The 21,313-nt window shown below is 33.5% G+C and overlaps 2 protein-coding genes across 2 annotated transcripts; both read left to right on the top strand.

Moving 5' to 3' along the window:
* The first annotated feature begins 381 nt into the window (after positions 1 to 381).
* Positions 382 to 5,382, top strand: LOC115952434 (myb family transcription factor PHL5-like). The gene is made up of 7 exons (XM_031069607.1): positions 382 to 1,365; positions 1,486 to 1,693; positions 1,774 to 1,850; positions 1,970 to 2,009; positions 3,875 to 3,929; positions 4,110 to 4,179; positions 4,680 to 5,382. The coding sequence occupies exons 1-7, from the start codon at positions 742 to 744 to the stop codon at positions 4,887 to 4,889; spliced, it is 1,284 nt and encodes a 427-aa protein (XP_030925467.1). The 5' UTR covers positions 382 to 741; the 3' UTR covers positions 4,890 to 5,382.
* An 8,336-nt stretch (positions 5,383 to 13,718) lies between these two features.
* On the top strand, positions 13,719 to 21,028 carry LOC115954324 (protein PHOSPHATE STARVATION RESPONSE 2-like). The gene is made up of 8 exons (XM_031072249.1): positions 13,719 to 14,256; positions 14,356 to 14,470; positions 14,573 to 14,649; positions 14,769 to 14,808; positions 16,022 to 16,076; positions 16,240 to 16,309; positions 16,777 to 16,859; positions 20,789 to 21,028. Exons 1-8 carry the CDS (start codon positions 13,759 to 13,761, stop codon positions 20,799 to 20,801), a joined length of 951 nt encoding a protein of 316 aa, XP_030928109.1. The 5' UTR covers positions 13,719 to 13,758; the 3' UTR covers positions 20,802 to 21,028.
* The last annotated feature ends 285 nt before the right edge of the window (positions 21,029 to 21,313 follow it).

The raw sequence follows: 21,313 nt of genomic DNA, 5'->3' as shown, positions 1-21,313 counted from the left end.
GATGCAATCTTAAGTGAAGGGAGGAGGATTCGTATCGTATCTCTTATGAGTGAAAAGAAAAAGATCGAATTATATATATATATATATATATAAATAATTCTTTTTTTGGGTGTCTAAATTGACTTCATCCGTGTCCACTGTAGGAATAATTTTGGATATATAGCAGTGAATTTATTCCAGTATCTGGGATTAAATTATTAAGCTATAGATGCCCATAACAATATTCTCCAATATTAGATGATATATTACCAACTCTGGAATCATTTTAACTTCTTAAGACCCATATATCCCTCTCATGTACGACATTCCAATCAATTTTATATGAGGACAAACTTCTATTAACTTTATTTGTTTATCTTGGGGAGACTTGTATTTTTATAAGCGTTTTAAGGGCTTTGGTTATGTCAATAGATCATTTTTCATTCCTATCCTTTATGGGAATAAATAAAGGAATTGCATAGTGCTTTTATACAATCAATATTCATATCTTACACCTGAAGTCTTTTCAGAATATAAGAAAATTTTATGCCACATATCAGAATTCAACATTGTTGTTGTTTATCCATCAGATCTGCATCTTCTTTTTTTCCATTTTGTGCATATTGACGTGGCTTGTGCCGACTAGGACATAAAAGGAATGAAATTTGATGTAGTTTTAGATGTTAAATAGGAATTTTGAGCAGAAATCAGCTTTGCGCAATCTAGTCAGGATTATTGGGTTACAGGTTTGATAATCTGTAGATGAACACTCATAAGATAGATTGCAGAGAACAAGTTAATCAGAGCAATGGAGTGATCAATGATTGTAGTTCTGAATTTGGTAATCAATCTTCCGAGTTTCTTGAATACAAACAGCCTTGGCACATGGGAACTTGTTTTCAGCCACTGAACATGGAGGGAGGATCACAAGCGCAATATATTGGGCCTGCTAAGCCATCAACCACCATTATGAGTCGCTTTGAATCACCAGCTTCTGCTTTTTATGCAACCGAACGCTGCATGGGATTTCCACAGTATGAGGGTGAAGTTGGTAATCCCTCTATGAACTCCCAGTTTTCCAGGTCTTATGATTCACAGCTCCCTGCATATCAATCTGTTGGGGAGGACTATTCCATTGATACAGCAAACCCAGCTGAACCCAACTTTAATTTGAGAAACACCTTGCAGGCAATAGTGAAATCTCAATTCTCTAGCAATCAATACTGTGGATCATCTGAAAATTCCTATAAAATTTCATGTAGCAATTCACCAGCATGTAAACTTCTTCCACATGAACAAAATAAGTTGCTGGGTGATGATACTAATTATGGCAGGAGGCATCTTTTGATTCCTTTTAAAGGCAATCAGGAAATTCAGGACCATATGGTATGCACATCCTAATCTAGAATTTATATACTTTGAATTGTTTATGTGCAAAAATTCAAGATTGGTATCACTCCTTAGGAATAAAAATCGTTCTGATTATGGCTAGTTATTTTTGGACAGGCTAATTGTAATTCATATAATTCTCCACTTGGGCGGCTGAATTTCTCCTCTCAGCAAGAGAAGCACTCTCCAAGAGAAAGTGTATCTGTTACTTCTGGCAATTCTGCTTCAACCGGGGCAGTACTCTCAAGTAAAACACGAATAAGGTGGACTCAAGATCTTCACGAGAAGTTTGTTGAGTGTGTTAATCGCCTTGGGGGTGCTGAGAGTAAGTAATTTGACACAAGCTTTATCAGTATAAGAAAGAAACCATTGTTTTCTGACAATTTCTCTAATGATCGACAATAGAGGCAACACCCAAAGCAATACTGAAGCTGATGGAAACAGATGGTTTGACCATTTTTCATGTGAAAAGTCATCTGCAGGTATTAAAGCTTTCTAAAAAGTACTTAGATGTTGCTTGTAACCTTGTTATTTTTCTTGTCAAATTTTCTCTGCACAAATCTGATTCATTTTCTTGTCCCCTTTCTTATCTTCCTTACAGAAATACCGAATTGCAAAATACATGCCAGACTCAACAGAAGGTGATTCGTTGTTACAATTATTGTATTATTCTCAAGTGGTTTATTTTGTTTGATTCCTCTGCTCTTAGCTAGCTTAATAATTCATGAAAGTTGGAATGATTATGTTTTGCTTTGAATTATATATAAGTGTCCCTACACTCTTGGTTTTGAGGTCTATATAAAAAGTGGAGATTCCTTTATTTATTTATTTATATATATAGATTTGATGATACTTACAGATTAGATTACAAAACACTATCCTCTCAAGTATGATCATTCTCCTTATTCAAACCAGTTCAGATAGCCATGGCATTACAGAATAATGTCGATAATAGCCAGGCCATTTTGTTTCAGATCAGACAAGGAAGCATTCGTAGAGGCTCTTGATCCTCCAGTGAAAAGAGTCTTTTTTTCATTTTCTAAAATTAATTTAAACACTGAATTATAATTATTGTCTCCTTTCTCTCTTTGGAGGTTGACCAACGACCACCAAACTATAATCACCTGGAAGTTATTTATGACATGGAATTGTTATGTTCATGCCTTGCACTCTACAGTTATTTGTCATGAGATTCATTCTACTTCAATTTTTTCCTATTATTAAATATAACTATCTGGGAACTAGTAATCACAAAAGAGCCTTCACGTCAAATAAGATGCAAGTTTGCATTGTTAAACCCCTGAAACTGGCCAACACCATTCAAGAAAACTGAACATTCTATATCACCTTCGAAGGGCACTAAAACTCATTAGGTGTGGTCTGTTAGATTATTTACCGTGTGTAAAAACATCTAGTATGCCACTATTTTAACAGCATATAGCATGAGATCAATATAAATTGTTCTCTCAACTTCCAAAATGAGGTCCTTTTTTCTTCAATGAAGCATTTTGTTGTCTTTGTATCGTTTCTTCCCCCTCCCCCCCCCCACCCCCCCTTTCTTTGGAAAATACTTAGTATGCATTTAGATACCGCTTATTTTGCTGAAAATTGAAAACTGAAAAAATATATATATATATTTTGGTTATTGTTCATTAATGAATTTACTGTTCATTGACATGATTGCACTGTACATGGGACGCTAGACTTAAAAAAAAAATAAAAAAAAGGCCAAAAACGCAGAACAAAGCAAACACAAACGCAAACTTGGGTTAACCAAACGGAGCCTTAATCCAATTAAGGTGATCTTAAGATTTAAATATATTAATTCTCTTTCAATATGGTAACTTTTTACTTCCCCAATTCACTTTAAGTACTCATGTCTTTAGGTTCCATAAAAACTGCAATTGAATTACATTATCTTGATGTACTGTCCGAACAGGCATTTAGAATCCATTGTACTATGTGTGTGTATATGTTTGATCATTTTCCTAGCTCTGATCCAAATTAATGTCTAATTTTGATGTCATTTTGTCAATGAGTAAATGTCATTTGCAAGAACATGTGATAATGGGGCAAAAGTTTTTTAATTCTCTAACATGGTTAACAAGAGTCAAGCTTGCCTATATATGTTAAATTGAAAAAGACCACAAAAAAGTAAATTGATTATAGCTTAATATTGGACACCAAATCACCTGCTTTATCCGATAAGGAACCTTAAATTCCTTTACCAATGGTATTGACTATTGACAACTTGGTTGTAATACTGATACTAACGCTGTCAACAGGAATTGAGCAATTCTAGTTATGCCTAGCCTTAATGAGAAGGAAATTTGTCATACTCACACATTCTTTTAGTCTCCTGCAAGTTTTTGTTGAATTCTCTCGTTTGATGATGCAGAAAGTGCCTTTCATCAATCTACCGTGCAATTTTTCTCTCAATAAGATTACAATGATTCAATCAAGCCAGTTAATAGTAATCTGATGTGACTATCCTTTTCTATTGCAGGAAAATCGGAGAAAAGAAACATTTTGAACAACCTACCTCTGTTTGATGCGAAAACGTAAACTTCATGAATTTAATTCCATCTCCTAGTCATTCTAGTGATACATTTCTCCCCTTAAAATTGTTATTATTTCAAACCTGGTGTTAGTTTTTTTTCCCCTTCTCTTTATTATTGTTTTATACTAACTTTTGCATAAGAACTCTATTCTTACGCCAACTTGTGAACTTTGTCTGGCAGTGGCTTGCAGTTCAGAGAGGCACTGCAACTGCAGTTAGAAGTCCAGAGGCATCTTCATGAACAATTAGAGGTATTTCATCGGCTCTTTCTACTCCAGTGTGGAAAGTGATTTCATGCTCAATGTCCTATCGATTTCTGAACAACTTTTCATTATCTTGAACCATTTATTGTCTGGAAAATGATAAATACAAAACATAGTGAGGCTTTCTTTATTGAATAATTGATTATCTTAAAATGAAGTTTAGTATTCTTGTCTAATATAACAACAAAATCACATGCCAGTAGAACTTTTCATAGAATTACCACTCTGCAGTTTAATTAGAAACTTTCATTGGGTGAAACAATGTGGCTTGGGTTGCTGGCTTCTGAACTCCCACAAGTCACGTGGAATCAGGCCAGGCCAAGGTGGGGAACATACGTGAGAATGTACAAATGCATGCTTACTATAAACAGGACCTCACACCTTGCATCAGCTTTTACATCTGCAAATGAGTTGCATGCCATTTATCATTGGAATTTGCGGGCAGCTAATGGTAAAACCATTATCACTTGATTACTTTTCTGGGCCAGATTCAGCGAAATTTGCAGCTAAAAATTGAAGAACAAGGGAAGCAGCTGAAAATGATGTTTGACCAGCAACAGAAAACAAATTGTAGCATCCTCAAAAATCGCAACTTGGATACTACTTTCTCTGCTGATCCATCAATTAGTCTCAATGACATTCGGGCTTCAATTGCTGAAAGTTCTGGAAATTCCCACTTCCCATCCAAGATAAGTTAGATCCTAACAGAACTCCATATCCCCTCTTGCATATACGTATAGTTTGTATACATAAAAACACTATAGCAGTGGTGGGGTTCCTAGAAAGCTTTGATCTTTCGCATATGTTAAACATTAAAAGCAGTTAAGCAGTCATGGGGTCCCTGCAATGCCCACTCCTACTACAGAATCAGGGATTGTGCAGTGCGGCCTGACTAAGAAATGGAGTGAATTTGCTTAATCCTTCTACGTGAACTCAGTGAATGTACTTATGAGATCTGAATGCACTCATGGATAATACCCTTCAGAAAAGAAATGTTTTGTATCCACTCATGCATATAGCTCGTGCATAAACTCAGTGAAAAGCATTCTTCTGGTAAGGTTCATTTATAGTATTAGTGTTAGTGTAAGAATAATGTTGTCTTATATAACTCGTTTTCTTTCAAGTTCTTGTAATGTAGTCAAAAGCTCCTTAAGGATTTACATTGAGCTCATAATAAACTGAAATTTCTGATGCGTAGCTTGGTTAAATATTCAAGACTGCATAGGGAAAGTTGGGTAATTTTGGTATGGATAGCTGAAAGGTGTCAAGCCAAATCTGGACGGTAGATGTCATAATGATTTTCTATTTCCTAAACTATTCGGTAACAACGAGGATTAAACTTTAGTATAAAGTGGCTGTTAATTGTTGATGAACTGTTTCCGGCTTCCATTAAAGCAATAGGCTGCCTGTTTTTTCTCCCCTTGGAAAACCACTAAGGTCCCAGATGGGCTGCTCTGTAATTGTCGTTCTCTTCATACTGTTGAAGACAGCTGTCCAAGGCATTCCTGCTTCCTGAACAACATGCCAATTCTTATAAACTTTGATAAGATTGCAAAAAAATAAGAGAACTGCCATAAGGAGGGCATGTCGAGTTAATTGGGATGTTTTTATTTATTTATTACTAGAATTTTAAAATACTTAAAACTAAATTATTAAATAAATAATAATAATAAATTATAAAATAAGTAAATAATTTTAATAAAAAAATTACTTTATGCTCTGATTGTTTAGAGTTTAGATTTTATCGGTGTTTATCTATTTTAATATTTTGAAATTCTCTTTGTACTTTGTGTTAATTTCTTAATATGAAATATAAAATGAGTTTGATTATTCCTATTTGGGTTATGTTTAATCTATATCTTAACTAGCACAAAAAATAATAAACAAAATAGTTTCTCAATACCAATTTTATCCTAGTGATAGTCTAATTGAAAAAATCAACACACTCACAAATTAAACACAACAACCAAAATCGAAAATCAAAGCAAACACAAAAGAGTTCAAAAATTGAGAATATAAAAAAATAAAAATAAAAACTTACATAAGAGAATTAAGAACTTAAATGGTTGTCCATTGTTTTGCTTCTTTATAGTAAACTTCATTTGGCATAATATCCTGGAAACAAATTCAAAAGTAAAGAACAATAAGTTTTTGTTTTAAATTATAGTTAAATCATGAAACTTGAGGAAAAAACAAAAAAACAAAAACAAAAATGTAGGTTGTGTGGGATTTAAGTTTATAAATTTTTTATAATAAACTTTTAATTTGAATATAATTTAAATTTGTTAAAATTTAAATGATAAAGTTTTACCTAAATTAAACAGTTGCTAAATATAATCCATTAATTGAGGTAATATATCTTAACAAAAATTATATAATTAACTTACTAATTAGTGAGAGTAACCACTTGGCGCAACCAAGGTTTTTAAGAACTTTGTTTTTCACTGCAAACTTTACTAATTAGTGAGAGTAGCTACTTTTGGTTCAAGGCAAACTTTTGCTAAACTTCTTATAGTATATGATATGATATAATATGATGTCATATCATGTAATTTGAGAAAAAAAAAAAAAAAAAAAACAAAAACATGGGTTGTGTGAGATTTAAATTTAGAAATGTTTGATAATACACTTTTAGTTTAAATAGAATTTAAATTTGTTTTAAATTATTGTTAAATCTTATCCCTTAGTAAAAACGTGGTTTTTTTTTATTTATAATTTTTTTTTAAGAAAGAATATGTGGGTTGTTTTGTAGGATTTAAGTTTAGTTTGAATAGAATTTAAATTTATTGAAATTTAAATGATAAAGTTTTACCTAAATTATACAGTTGTTAAATATTATCTCTTAATTGAGGAAATATATCCTAAAAATATATATATATTTTTAATTTACTAATTAGTGAGAGTAGCCACTTAGCACAATTACGACTTTTAAGCCCAAATTTTATTATATAATATATGATATGGTATAATATTTTTTTTAATGAGTTAGAATAATTTATTACAAAGAAGGGGGAGAGAAAAGGCTTGGGTTCCTAACCCATCTCTGTCTATAGAACAAAAGACCCAAAAGAGGGGCAAAGAGTCCATCCAAATTACAAAAAGCAGCCCAATGGGCTAAATTATGTGCTACAAAATTAACAAGGAATAATACAAAAGAAAAGTCCCAACAGAGAAAAGAATTCACAGCAGACTTGGAATCCTTAACATAAGAGTCCAGTAACCCATGAGAGGAGGCAGGGGGATTTTTTTTTAAGGCATCTACAACCAGTTTGGTGTCACCTTCAAAGATTACAGAATTAAGTTTGCGTTTCACCCAAGAGAGATTACCAAAAGTGCAGCTTAAGCTTATGCAAAGAGAGGTTCCGTAGAGGGAAGAAGTTTTGAATTAGCAAAAGCAAGCTCTCCTAAATCATTCCAGCACAATTACACTGCAACAGAGGCCATACTAAGTTTAATGGCAGTATAAAAATTTGCCTTGAACTGAACCAACTTGAAAAGTCAGGAGGAAGTAGAGATTCCCAAGCAGAGAGATATTCTATATATATCCTATCTTCTTTGGCTGCAGTTTTGTTTGAATCAGGGATCAAGCTTTCGAAAACTACTTGATTTCTCAGCCACCATAATAAGGCCCCCAACCGCCTAAGCCAAGGTGAACAGTGCCCCAAAAATTTATAAAAAATTCCCAAGCCCTCCACTGCAAAAAATAATACCAGTCCCCTTAATTGTACAGAAAGGTTTCAAAAATTGTAGAATTGTTTTAAAGGCATTCATAAATCGGGGAGTTGCATGAAGTTACTATCATTACGAACGGAATTACCTTCTTAAATACATTTTTCTCAAAAAACAAATGCATGGAGTTGAAAACTTGAAATTGTTGGGACAAGCCGAGAAGACTCTTTACAAGTCACAGACGACCTTCTAGTATTAAATAAGGGCATAACTAACAACGCCATTAATCCAAACTTAAGGGCAATTGTCCAAAATTGATCCCTTAGCAATAAAGGGAAGAATAACATCTAATTTTGCCAAATAGCATAATTTTAGAAAAAATGTATCTGACCAAACTTATTTTGTTATGTAACATTTTTTTGAAATTTGAGTTTGTCAAACTCGAGTTTTGAGTCTCAAGTGAGACTCAAGTTTACTAAACTCGAGTTTTAAGCATTATGGCAATTTGATCAAACATAATGCTTGAAAAATTGTGTACATTTAATACACTTAATTATGTAAAATTTTAAAGGTTTAGATATTGAATGGACGGGCTTTACATTCTCAGTAATCTATGAAGTAAAATGTCCACACATCAAATAACTGTATACGTGAAATATAAAGAATTGTGTACATTCTTTAATGATTTGAATATTAAATATACAGACCTTATACTCTCGATAATTTCTGAATAAAATTGTCCTCACAACATTGTGTACATCCTTTGAAAAATTGTGTACCTTGAATATACAAAATTATGTATATTCTTTGAAAAGTTTTGTACCTTGAATATATAAAATTTTGTACATTCATTAAAAATTGTGTATGTTAAATATATAAAATTATGTATCTTCTTTGGAAAATTATGTATATTGAATATATAAAATTGTGTAAATTATTTCAAAAACTATATCCATTGAATATACAAAATTGTATACATTCTTCCAAAAATTATGTCCATTGTATATAAATAATAGTGTACATTCTTTTTTTTTAATTGTGTATGTTAAATATACAAAATTTTGTATACTCTTGGAAAATAAAATTCTACATTGAACTTATAGAATTGCGTGTAAGTATTTTTGTGGGAGGGGTGAGATCCAAGTACAAAATAGAGCTCTGTGGGCCCCGCCCAAGGAGGTGGAAATGCCCATTCCCTCATTAGTTTTGACCCAATACACAGATGAGAGCCTGAGAATAGAGGCTAACTGCCCAAGGAGTCTGAAAAGCGAGCATTTCTCGGGAAGCATTGAGCAGGCCACTTGGACCAAAAGACAAAATAATGTGGAAGGCAGTAGAGACGTGCAAGCAATAAAGAAGGAAAATATCTAGGTAAAGTACCTATCATTTCCGCATTCAATGTACTGCACCAACTCAAATAGCCGCATTAATGATAGAATGACCTTTGAACAATACTCTCATAGCTTGCAACACATTCTACCACCTTCAGCAAAACCCTAATGGGACAAGCATTTAAAGGAAAATCAGTGGTTATACAAGTAGAGGGTTAGGATGCAATTCAGATAGTTATATAAAAAAAAGGGAACACCTCCAGATTGGGGGAAAAAAACTTGAAAAAGAAACATACTCTGTGTAACACTACCCTATAACTGAGATTTGAACATTATATAAACTAGCGCTCCTCGAGCTAGCCTGAGGAAGAGTTAATATCAAAATCTACTTCTCCCTAATGAGTTATTTGATATTTTTCCATTAACTTAATAGCTAAACTATATAGGCATACTAAGGTTGACTTCGAAAACTCATTCTCTACAAATTAATTGTATTGGACAATCATGTATTAACTCTCCATCTAACTCGAGTTAAAATTGATTTTCACCCACTTACAATTTTATATGCTCTCAACTTGACTTCGTAGTGTTACCAAGATTTCGTAGTGTTACCAAAAAAGAAGAAAAAAAACTTGACTTCTGAGTGGGATATGATATGATGTACATTTTTAGTATTTCACAAGCCCAACTTGTGTTTTTTCTGGGGGTTCATATATTATCTATTGTCTAAATAATCCGATTAACTTGAAGTTCGGCGTTTTTCCTCCAAAACCCGTTTTGTGTAAATATGGACCTTTGTAATTAGGGAAGCAGGTTCCATGGGGAATGAGAGAAATGATGCAAGTCATGAGCCTTGATCTATTGAAGAGAAAACATAGCCGTTGAACCTAATCCGCAAGGCGTGAAAAGTATGAGTCATGAGCCCATTTCTTGATGTAGATAAAATATGGTCCATAAGCTCAATCCATCAAGATGTGGGTCGTAGGCCCATTCCATGAAGTGAAGAAATGTGCATCATGAGTCCAATTGGTTATGCATCAAAAATATTGGGCAAAAGTCAACCCATGTAGTTGGATAAATTTAGGTTTTTTGGTCTTTAAAATGAGCTTAGCCTGTAAGTTATTATTTTTCTTCATAAAATATGATAAGGTGGCATGGATTAACAAATGAAATTGCATCATGCGACTGGGAAAAAAGATACTATAGGAAATTTTAGATCTAGGTTCTTACCAATTAACCACTTTTAAAGCCGACTAGATTAATTATCCAATTATGCTTAATGATTTAGTTTGTGGTTAATCATTCACACACCATATCACAAATAATGAATAGCAAAAACTAAATGAGACATGCAATGTGGTGATGAGGAGAAAACCCTAGATGGGAAAAACTCTCTAATGGTTTATCCATCAACCTCAAGTTAACAGATCCACCAAATAAAATGGAAGTTTTACAATAGATATATTCCTAAATCTATTGCTGCATCATGTAGACTTATTGATGTGACTCCGTGCAGCTCCAAAATCATGGATTCACATATTGTGGACTTTATTCAACATGAAATCTCAACTCCAAACTTCAAGAACCCTCTTGAAGCTCTTTCATTGTAGCTTGATTGTGTTCCAATTGCAGCAACTTCAACTTGATTACCGAATCTTGACTAATCTTCAAACCTTGATCACTAGGTGATGCTTTATGAGAACTTGGTTAACCCTAACCCTAGGTGTGCAATACACGGCTCTCCAAAATCTTTAATCAGATTATGTAGGTCTCCTTTTATACCTCGGCTTGGAATTCACGAAGCCATAGAAGCTTGGATGATGATTTGGATTGAATCAGGATTCCGTTGCATGATTCCGTTTTGATTGACTTAAGTGGCCTATGTGTCAAGATCTAATTAATTAATCAGCCATACGTCGAGATTAATTCTTGTAAAATTTCTTGAACAGTCAAGGGCACATGTCTTGGACTTCAAATACAGCTCAAAGAAATTTACAAGACCATTGATTTGTTTAAGGTTTGCCAACCTAACACTATGAACTCAATAGATACCTCAACAAATTTTAGTCAATGTTACTCGTGGAGTCCATTATTTATTTATTTTTTATTTTTGGGATTTGGAGTGGAGTCCAATAAACTTATTCATCTATTAATATTGCAAGTGAGTTTTTTCATTTTTCTGTTTGCATTCCTTGTTAAGTTTTTATATCCATTATACTTTGTGGAAGTTATCTTAATTATTAAGGCATTGTCAACCCCCACTCAATTAAGATGGATAAATCTTCCTCTTAAACAATTTGGTTTTCTCAAAAAAAAAAAAAAAAAAAAGTAAGCAAATGTCATTTACATCCCTATTATCTAAACTATGGGTTAAACTAATGTGTGACACGAATGTCACAATCAAAGCCGATAAAAATAATTCATAAATACAACTAATTTATTAAGCACGCGCATTCTCATATTCATATACTTTATAAATAAAAAATGGATCATCCTAACTAGTGCCTTTAGGGCATTGGTTAACGAGTCCAAATCTTCTGTCTCACTCTTCCTGCTCCACTTTATACTCCACCAATAAAAACTTGTCACATATTCACCTAATTAATTAAATACTACCATTATTGACTTATTAATATTACCATTACTAATTAATGATAGTAATTAATTAATTAAGTGAACATGTGGCATTAATTAATTAGATGAATATGTGACAAGTTTTTATTGGTGGAGCATAGAGTGAAGCAGGAAAAGTGAGACAGAAGATGTCAAAATATTTTTTTTCTTTTTCTATAAAAACTTTTTTTAAATGAATTATTAACCAATACCCTAAAGGCATTCGTTAGCATTTCTCATAAAAATTTAAGTAAATTTCAAACCTTGAAATTTTAAAACAATTTTCTAGCAAATGATTATTTAGGGACATTGGTTTCCACGAGGTAATATCCTGAAATTGAGATAATATCAAGAAAGATCATCGAAACTCGGTCAATGACTCAATGGTAGGCATTTCCCTCTGCTTCTGCTATTCTCTTTCATGGCTAAGGTCTTATAACTTTTTTTTTTAATAAATTTTTTGAGGCAGAGGTCTTATAAGTTACATATAACAACTATATATAATTGATTATTAAAAAAAAAAAACTATATATAATTAATTTTAATTAAGATATACTATATGCTCTAAAAAAAAATTAAGAGATACTACAAGAATCTTCTTCTGCTAGTCGTGATGTACGATAATCGAACTGAGCTTTAGAATACAGCACCGTCTTAGTGCAAATTATAGAATAAGGCGGCCGCGTCGAATGTAGAGACAATACCAGGGTATATACGTGCACATTAATTATGAAATGCATGGTGTCATTTTCTAATTTAAAATCGATTGAAAACAGATAATATATATATTATCGCACAAGATTAACCTGATAGAGACAAAGGCACTCGCTGAAATTTATGCAGAATATAAAAATTGGTAGTTTTATAAGCTCATATATATATTTTTCCAAACAATAATCCAAAGAAACATGGAAGATTCTTCCCTATATTGCACAGAAAGGCCCCTTAAGATGGGAGTTTTGACTCCATCACTAGCCTCAGATTTTCAAGAAACTAAGAGTTACATGGGTTTTCAACAACAAGAGAATCAAGTGGGCAATTCTCCTTTGGCGTCACAATCTTCTCAATCTTCTTCAACTGAATCAGGTGAGAAAGGCCGCACCAACTCTGACTTTCCTTGCAGTTTACTCGTGCAATAACCTCACTTTTATGCAGCAATAAATTGATTCAATTCTATTCTTTATCAGTGAACTCAAATAAACTTTTATGCAACAATGGAAGTAAGCTTTTTCCACATGACCAGAAGCTGCAGTGGGGTCAGAATACTACCAAAGTCAGGAGGAAACTTCCATTTCCTTCTGATGCAAATCAGGGTCTAAAGGTAGTCTCTTTCCTCCCAATTCAAAATTCTTTTAAACTATCTATAATCTTTTTTTTTTTGATGAATAAACTATATATATGGTTTTCCATCTTGTGGAAATTACATGGAATATGGTCCAATCTTTAGTGGGTTCTTGATAACATGTCACGGATGAATTGGTCATCCTGCAGTCTAGGAGTGCGAAGTGACTCAGAAAACAGTATTTAATCAAAACCATGGCATTAATCTTCTTCATTGAAGATTACCAAACTCACTCAAGTCTGTTAAAAAGTGGAAAAACAAACGTGGAAAAGAACTTGAAGCCTTTTTACCTTATAAAGTTGTATGTCGATTAGTGTAATTTTTTTTTTTTTTGAGAAAACGATTAGTGTAACTTAATAGAGTGGCCACGGGGGCCAAATTCAGGACTAATTACATGCGCATGCCTTTTCCTAATTTAAAATGGACCTAGAAAAAGGGATAAATATTAGTCAACAAAATGGGTAACTTTCAATGTGGGGGCATTTGATTTAGTGACTCATTTTGAAATATTCAATGTGCAAGTTGCAATCTTGTGTGAAAACAAACAAAACTGGTTTCCATAATACCATGTTCGATTCTTCCCAACTATTTTGCACTGATCCACCCTTAAACATGGGAGTTCAGACTCCAGCCATGAGGGAAGTAACACAACAGCTTAACTTTGAGCCTCCTAAATTATTCAACTCCACCACGACCAATCCCTTTGGATCAATAAGCTCAGCCTTTCAGATCATGGGTTTTCAACAACAATTTGGCAATTCTCCTTTGGCATCCTCTCGAGACCAACAATTTGGCAATTCTCCTTTGGCAATATCCCAGTTTCCCAGTTTTGATTCAGACGTCTTGTCGTGTCAATCTTCTGAGAAAAACTTTTCCTTAACCGATTCAGCTGAGCAAGCAGCTGGGTCAAACCTTGACTTCAGGGACTCCTTGCAGTCACTTGTAAAATCCCACTTATATTCTTCTTCGGATAAGTCAAATGTTCCACGCAACAATACATGTAGAAGCAATCGTTTTCCACATGACCAGAACATGTTGCTTGGTGTTGACAGTGCTGCCTTTGTCAGGAGGCAATTTTCGCTTTCTTCATATGCAAATCAGGGTCTCAAAGTAATCTCTTGTGTTCCATTCTAAAATTTCAACTCTCTCACACACACACACATATATACATGAAATTTTATTGATTTTTTCTTTGTTATTTCCAAACAGGTTTGCCACAGTGCATCATCAAGGCCAGCTCCAACACTTAAAAAACGAATCAGATGGACTCCAGACCTTCACAATCAATTCGTGAAGTGTGTTGAGCGCCTTGGTGGTCCTGAGAGTAAGTAATTGGATAAAGCTTTGTTGATTAAAAAAAATATTAAGTACGAAAGAAAAGAAAAAGACCTATGATATATTGATTTTTGTTTATACATAATCACAGAGGCAACACCAAAAGCTATACTGAAGCTGATGGAAACAAATTTATTGACCATATTTCATGTGAAAAGTCACTTACAGGTACTAAGTTAGTTCTTTAAGAACTTGATGTCATTTTGAAACCGAGTTTGTATTATGCTTTTGCAAATATATATCTGAAATTTTTATTCTTTCAAATTTCTTTTGCATTTGTATTGCAGAAATATCGAACCACACTGTCTGGGGCAGAGTCTGTAGATGGTATATCTTGTTAAATTTCTAGTTCTGTTTTTCAATGTGGAAACTTATAATATTTCTATGTTTTATTGTTTTCCGACTAACAATTGGACATCTTCAATATTGTACTGTGAGGTCTTCATCGAAGTTTATGAAGCATTAACGTAAAAATGGGACACTTCACTGATTGCTATTTCATGTTGCATCTCTATAATAATGGTTATGAAATACATGCTGCTGAAGCCTTTCTTCTATCCTTTGCTTGTTTCAGTAATAAATAGGGGAAAACAAAAATGCAAAAAACTCTCTGAAGTATAGGTCAAAGTGATCTTACATTAGAGACCCTTTGAACTTTGAGGAACCAAAATGAAATTTTAAAACCCTTAGGATGGTCTATATATATATATATATATATCATATAAGATTTCAGAACTTATTTTTTGTAGGACCAAGGCTATATTCTTTTATGGGTAAGATTTAAGAAACCCCAAACTATTTTCTTTATAAAAAAAGACACACTCAGCTTTTAAAGGGTTTTTTTGATAAACAAGGGGTTTGGTCTATATATCCTCTCACATGGGAGAGAAAAAGATTCTTAGAAGAATATAGAATAAAATACACTAGGGCCCTTAAAGTCTAATGCTGTTTTTATTTTAGCCCTTTACAATAAAAACTTTCATTTTAATCCTTTATGTTTGATTCAATTTTATGTTTGGCCCTTTATAAAAAATGAAAATTTTGAAACATAAATATGCAAATAGAAAACTAAATCAAACATGAAAGGTCAAAATGAAAATTTTGAAATGTTAAAGACTAATAATATGAAACAAAATCAAGCATGAAAGACTAAAATAAAATAAAATAAAAACATGAAATTTCAAATTATTTTGTTAAGTACTCATTTTTTATTGATGAATCTTCTATTGGAAGGATCTTGAAACAAAGGACTCTACCGAACTCTTTAAAATACCCGCTATATGTGTGTTAGAAAATTATATTGGACATGATTGTGTCACCGCACACATGGTTAACCAATCAAGTTTTCTTGTTCTATTTTTGATAGTTTTCCTAGATGAGATCACAAAATTATGTTCTACTTTGATTCTCTCAATTTTAATTTTCTTGGTCAAAACACTTCTCAAACTAATCGTGTCTGCTTGTTTCTTTTCAAATCAAAGTAATTTGATCTAGCTAGTTTACTGGTAAACTTTGATATCACTGTATGTTTGTATTGCAGAAATGCCTAAGAGAAGAGCTAGTGCAGATGGCAATCCCCAACTCCATGTGAAAATGTAAAGTTCTTGATTAAGTGCTAGACAACATATTTAAAGTAGTCTTGTCTTTATAATATTACCATTAACTTATTCCTCTTTCTTTGAATTATTTTCTGCACTAACTGCTCACGCATGCACTTTATTCTCTGTATCTTATACTACTTGTTGACCTGTCTTGTAGTAGCATGAAAATTCAGGAGACATTGCAGTTGCAACTTGAAGTTGAGAAGCGTCTTCATGAACAATTAGAGGTGTAGCCTGATTTCCATTCATGATTTTGTAACTTGGCAACTAAATGTTAATGGTAGCAGCATGAAAATTGTGCTTCTGCACCTTATTTTTACATATTGCTCTTAACTAATGCCTCTTTGCTTCATTACTATTTTGTTTTACACACACTCTCTCTCTCTCTCTAAACAATTAATAAGTTCTCGGTGTGGTCCATATGCTCACAGTTCGTCTCTTTCTTCCACAAGTTAAAAAATATTTAATAGAAAGTGCTCTCTCCAACACCTATAGTGGTGGTTATTTCTACACTTCCCTCTCTCTCACAGATAGCACGATCATTTTGTCTCCTCTTAATGTGATGTTAATCATGAATTCATAGAACTTTTCTTGCTAATTATTTTAATGGACTAGCCATACTTAGCTTCTTAATGTAAGGTTAATTTTGCATTCCTTGTTGATGTGATAAATTTAATTTACTTCTCTCGGTCAGGTTCAACAAAATTTACAGATAATGATTGAAGAACAATGGAGACAAATCAGGATGATGTCTCACGTGCAAGAGGACAAAACAATGTAAGAGCATGTTCAAATTAAATCACCAAATTTTTAATTTTAAAGTTTCTAATATTTTAAAAGTTACATGATCAGTCTGAATTGTCCCAACATAAGGTCCATTAGTCTTGTTTGAGCGAGTGGACCATAATGAACCTTTCTCAGAGCTGGTTGGGCCATTAGATGAGCCACACCAAACCCACCAAACATGTGGCCTACAAGTGAGTTTAATGAGAAACCCTAATTTCTCTTGATTTTTAAATTTTTCAAGATTTCCTTTCCCGGTCAAAACAATTGTCCAAGATTGCTAGATCAAACACGTGATGCACATAGTCTTAAGTTCAAGAGCGGTTGTCTCTTCTCTTCAACATTTCTACTACTTCCTTACCTTCCCTTTTCAGAGTTTTCTTTCTCTCTTCCTTGATTCTCCTCCCTACCTTCACGGCTTTGCCATCATTATTTTCTCTTCTTCTTCTTTTTTTATTTTTTTATTTTTTTATTTTTTTTATTTTTTTTATTACAACTTCTTTTTATGAATCAAATTAAATTCCCATTGGGTTTTCATGTAGAATCCAAATATATGATTAGTTTACCAAATTTCCAAGTTAAGATCATGTTTAAGGCTAATTGGCTTACTAATCCAGTTTAAAAATCAAGTTATGAATATCTTATAGTTAATAGTCTAACCCTAAAACTCAAAGCTCATCAAAATATGAAATTATACACACTAGATTGATAAGATCATCCTAATCATGAAATATCCAAAATTCCTTAATTAGACTATGATCTTGAAAAGACTAAAGATGATTGGAAGGACTTAAACGTTGAGGACGTGAACGTCTTACCTTAAGAAGCTACTTATCTTTTTAGAATTTTCCTTGTAGAAGTAATTATTCCATCTCTCTTAAAAGCTCTAATATTCTTCATCATTTCAATAACCTAGGAAATGTTCTTATTTTACATTGCCTAACTAGTGAAAGGTGTGTCACTTTGTTTTGAGCTATGACCATGGCTCTAGCCTCTAGTTTCCAAATACATTTGGGCTTTTGTTGATGGCTCTCTTCCTCGGCCTAAGCTATATTCTCCTAACCTTCCTCTTTGGATTTGTGCCAACAAAATAATCTGCTAAATAAATTGTCAATGCCCGTGTCAAATATTGCTAATGTCAAAATTTCTTAAATACTTTCAAAACACGAAAAAATTGTTTCTTTTTCTCACATTCATAATGAAATTAATTTTATTATAAATGTGAGCAAAAGGAGTACTATTTTCCATACTCTAACTCTCACATCATGGTGAGATGAACTCTATTATAAATATGAGCGGAAGAAGCATTATTCTCTTTCCTCCGAGAATATCCAAAAATTACTAGCTATTTTCTTAGAAAATTTTTACCTTCCAAATTCAGCTTGAAAAGGATATTAATAGTACCTTTTAAAACGTCAACTATCTCTATAATCATGCGACACCGAACTGAAAGAAGTGCAGGGCAAACTTGTTTCGTACAAAACTTTTGTGCCTTTTCCATGTCAAACCAAAGTTGTCAATTCTATTTCTCTCTCCACCATCGGTTCACTCTCTTTTGAAGCATTCATACTAGCCTCAAATATCATGTTTTTTTCACCACATCCTACCCAAAAACCTACTAGAGATCAAAACACCCAACTACATCAGATAAATATCACATTTTATCTTTAGAATCACCACCACCACCACCAGATGTCAAAATACCCAAACACAACTACTAGTCATAGTGTCACCGATTCACCATCAGAACCCAACAGATCTGAGCTTGGGTTTCAGATTTCGAAGAGAGATCGAAGTAACTCAATCACGACATCAACCACTATCCTCCTTGTCACCATCATCATCACCTCCTTCAACACAGTTTTAGACTATGAAGCACGGGTGCGTTTCGGGACTCGGGTGCGGGTGCGGGACTCGGCAATTTTTGAAAAAGTAGGGTGCGGGTGCGGCGGGACTCGGCGATTAAAAAATTATTAAAAATATTTTTATTTATATTTTCTAGATATTTTTACTATTAAAATATTCTTAAAAAACACATTAATATACTTGATTCACAAAACAAAGAAAGAATAAGCCAAGAACCGCATCTGAGGTCAGAATTTCGGCCTCTCCGGCGATTTTCAAGACCGATTTCGACCTGTTTCGGCCGATTCCGGCCTGTTTCGGCCGATTCCGGCCTGTTTCGGCCGTATCGGCCGTATCGGTCGTCGGCCGATATTGGCCGATACGGCCGATACGGACCGAGTCGGCCCGATTTCGGCCGCGTCGGCCCGCGTCGGGATCCGCCACGTGGCGCGACGCGGCACGACGCGGGACGGACGCGCGGTCTGTGGCGTCCCTCCCGCGTCGCCGCGTCTCGCCGCGTCGGACGCGGGTGCGCCGGCCTGGGAGCCGCGTCCGTGCATCCTTGGTTTTAGATTAGGAACCACTAAAGCATTATTTCACAAGTTCCAATCAAGAGCATTGAGCATCAGGGTGGAAGCGGGTCTTCGGGTCGCCACTGTGTAGACCACCACACACTAGATCAAAATCGAATGTAAGAGAGAGAGAGAGAGAGAGAGAGAGAGAGAGAGAGAGAGAGAGCTTTCTCTTGGTTTCTCTCTCTAATCTGATATCCAGTTCGCCATCGTACAAACCAAATCGAATCTTGAGTTCCACCTTGAATCTTCTTTATTTGCCGTGAAACATATATTGAGAGAGTTTAGCCATATTTTTGTTGAGACGCCTGTCACTCTCTCTCTCTAACAAAGCATTATTTTTATTATTATTATTATTATTATTATTATTATCTCAAAATGGTATACAAAAATAGAACTGAAAAAAGTATTGAAAATTTTTTTAATTTTCGAAAAAATATTTTCAAAAATAAATGGTAATAGCTTAAAACAAACCAAAACAATCATTGGAAAAGAATTTATTTCTTTAGTAAAAACTAGTACAACTTTAATGAATAGCAAGATGAAGCGCTTCAAATTCAATTATTGATGGGTTTGAACAACACTAAAGTGTTTTTTTTTTTTTTTTTTAGTCAAATTTTAAACCTTACGTTATTTGTTGTTACATGCATTCTTTCTTTTAATTCAAGAAGAGACTCGATGCACCTTTTTTTTTTTTTTAGTCTCTTCTTAAATCAATGACAACATTTCCCCTTCTGCTCGATCTATCATTAATACGTCCTTCAGTGCTTCTCTTTTTTGCAAATATTACAAGAAAATGGACACACAGATGATGAGTGCTACAGGCTACATGAGTTTCTGAAAAATGCCACCCTTGTTACTAGCCCCCATTTCAAATCAAAAGGTGATTCTTTTAACAACAATACTATTGCAACAACTTCTACAAATATGAAATTATACTTAGTTTCAAAATTTTCCCAATTTCGCACATGAACAGTACCATCAAATTAACTAAACAATACCATCAAATTAATTTTTGAAATTGAGTATATTATTGAATGAATATCAAATATATAGATGAGACCTATTTATATATAAACAGAATCTACAACTAGCAATACACAAATACAGCAATAAAACATAGAGTATAGTAACTATAGTCTATAGTAGGCCCAACTAGGCTTGTTGTTGACTGGAACATAATCTAACATCATCCAAATACAAGTAGGTGTTGAAGTCCTTGCTAATTTAGTATATGTTTCGTTTTCGATAATTTTTCTTCGTTACCCAGTTCTTGAATAATTGATAATATTGCAACAAATCACATTGTATAATCTTCATCATTTTTATCTTCCATATATCCCACTAGCATATAATAATAGGAACTTAGCTCCCATCTATATGTTGGAATTATTACATTGCCTCCCACCTAACTCTATATAATTTCTTTTCTATTTCTTATAACTTAATCTTTGTGCGAAAAATTATTGATGTTGGCATATTTTTAACAATTATTTCATTTTTCAGGATTGATAACTGAATACAACAATTGCACTGGACGATGAAAGATGTGGCCTATATCTCTATGAATCTTCGTTTAATGCTTATGTATTTTATACCAATAATACTGATGGATTTAGTCTCTAGCATTAATATGACTAGACCATCCATCTCATGCACGTAAATCCTTTCATGGTAAACAATATTCTAATAGTAATTTGTATTTGGATTTTTATATCAATGTGTGCCCTCAAGCTAAGTTTTCAAGACTTATTTTTCTAATTAGTTAAGTACTACAAAGTCAACTTTTTATCTATTACATTGTGATATTTGGGAGGTTATGCCACACCCTCTCACAATAGCACTCATTATTTCCTAGCATTAGCTAATGATTTCGGTAATTTCACTTGATTTTTTTTAAAAAAAAATTATGAGATACAAATCTGAAGCCTATCAGCCTACATTCTTGGTCCTTGAAGTTTGCTTCTTGAGAGTTATTAGTCCCTCAAGTTTCAAATGAATGCTATTAGTCTCTTAAGTTCAAAAAATAAG

Source organism: Quercus lobata, chromosome 7, assembly GCF_001633185.2.
Source record: "Quercus lobata isolate SW786 chromosome 7, ValleyOak3.0 Primary Assembly, whole genome shotgun sequence".
NCBI classification, from domain to species: Eukaryota; Viridiplantae; Streptophyta; class Magnoliopsida; order Fagales; family Fagaceae; genus Quercus; species Quercus lobata.
This window is presented reverse-complemented; position numbering and strand designations above follow the sequence as displayed.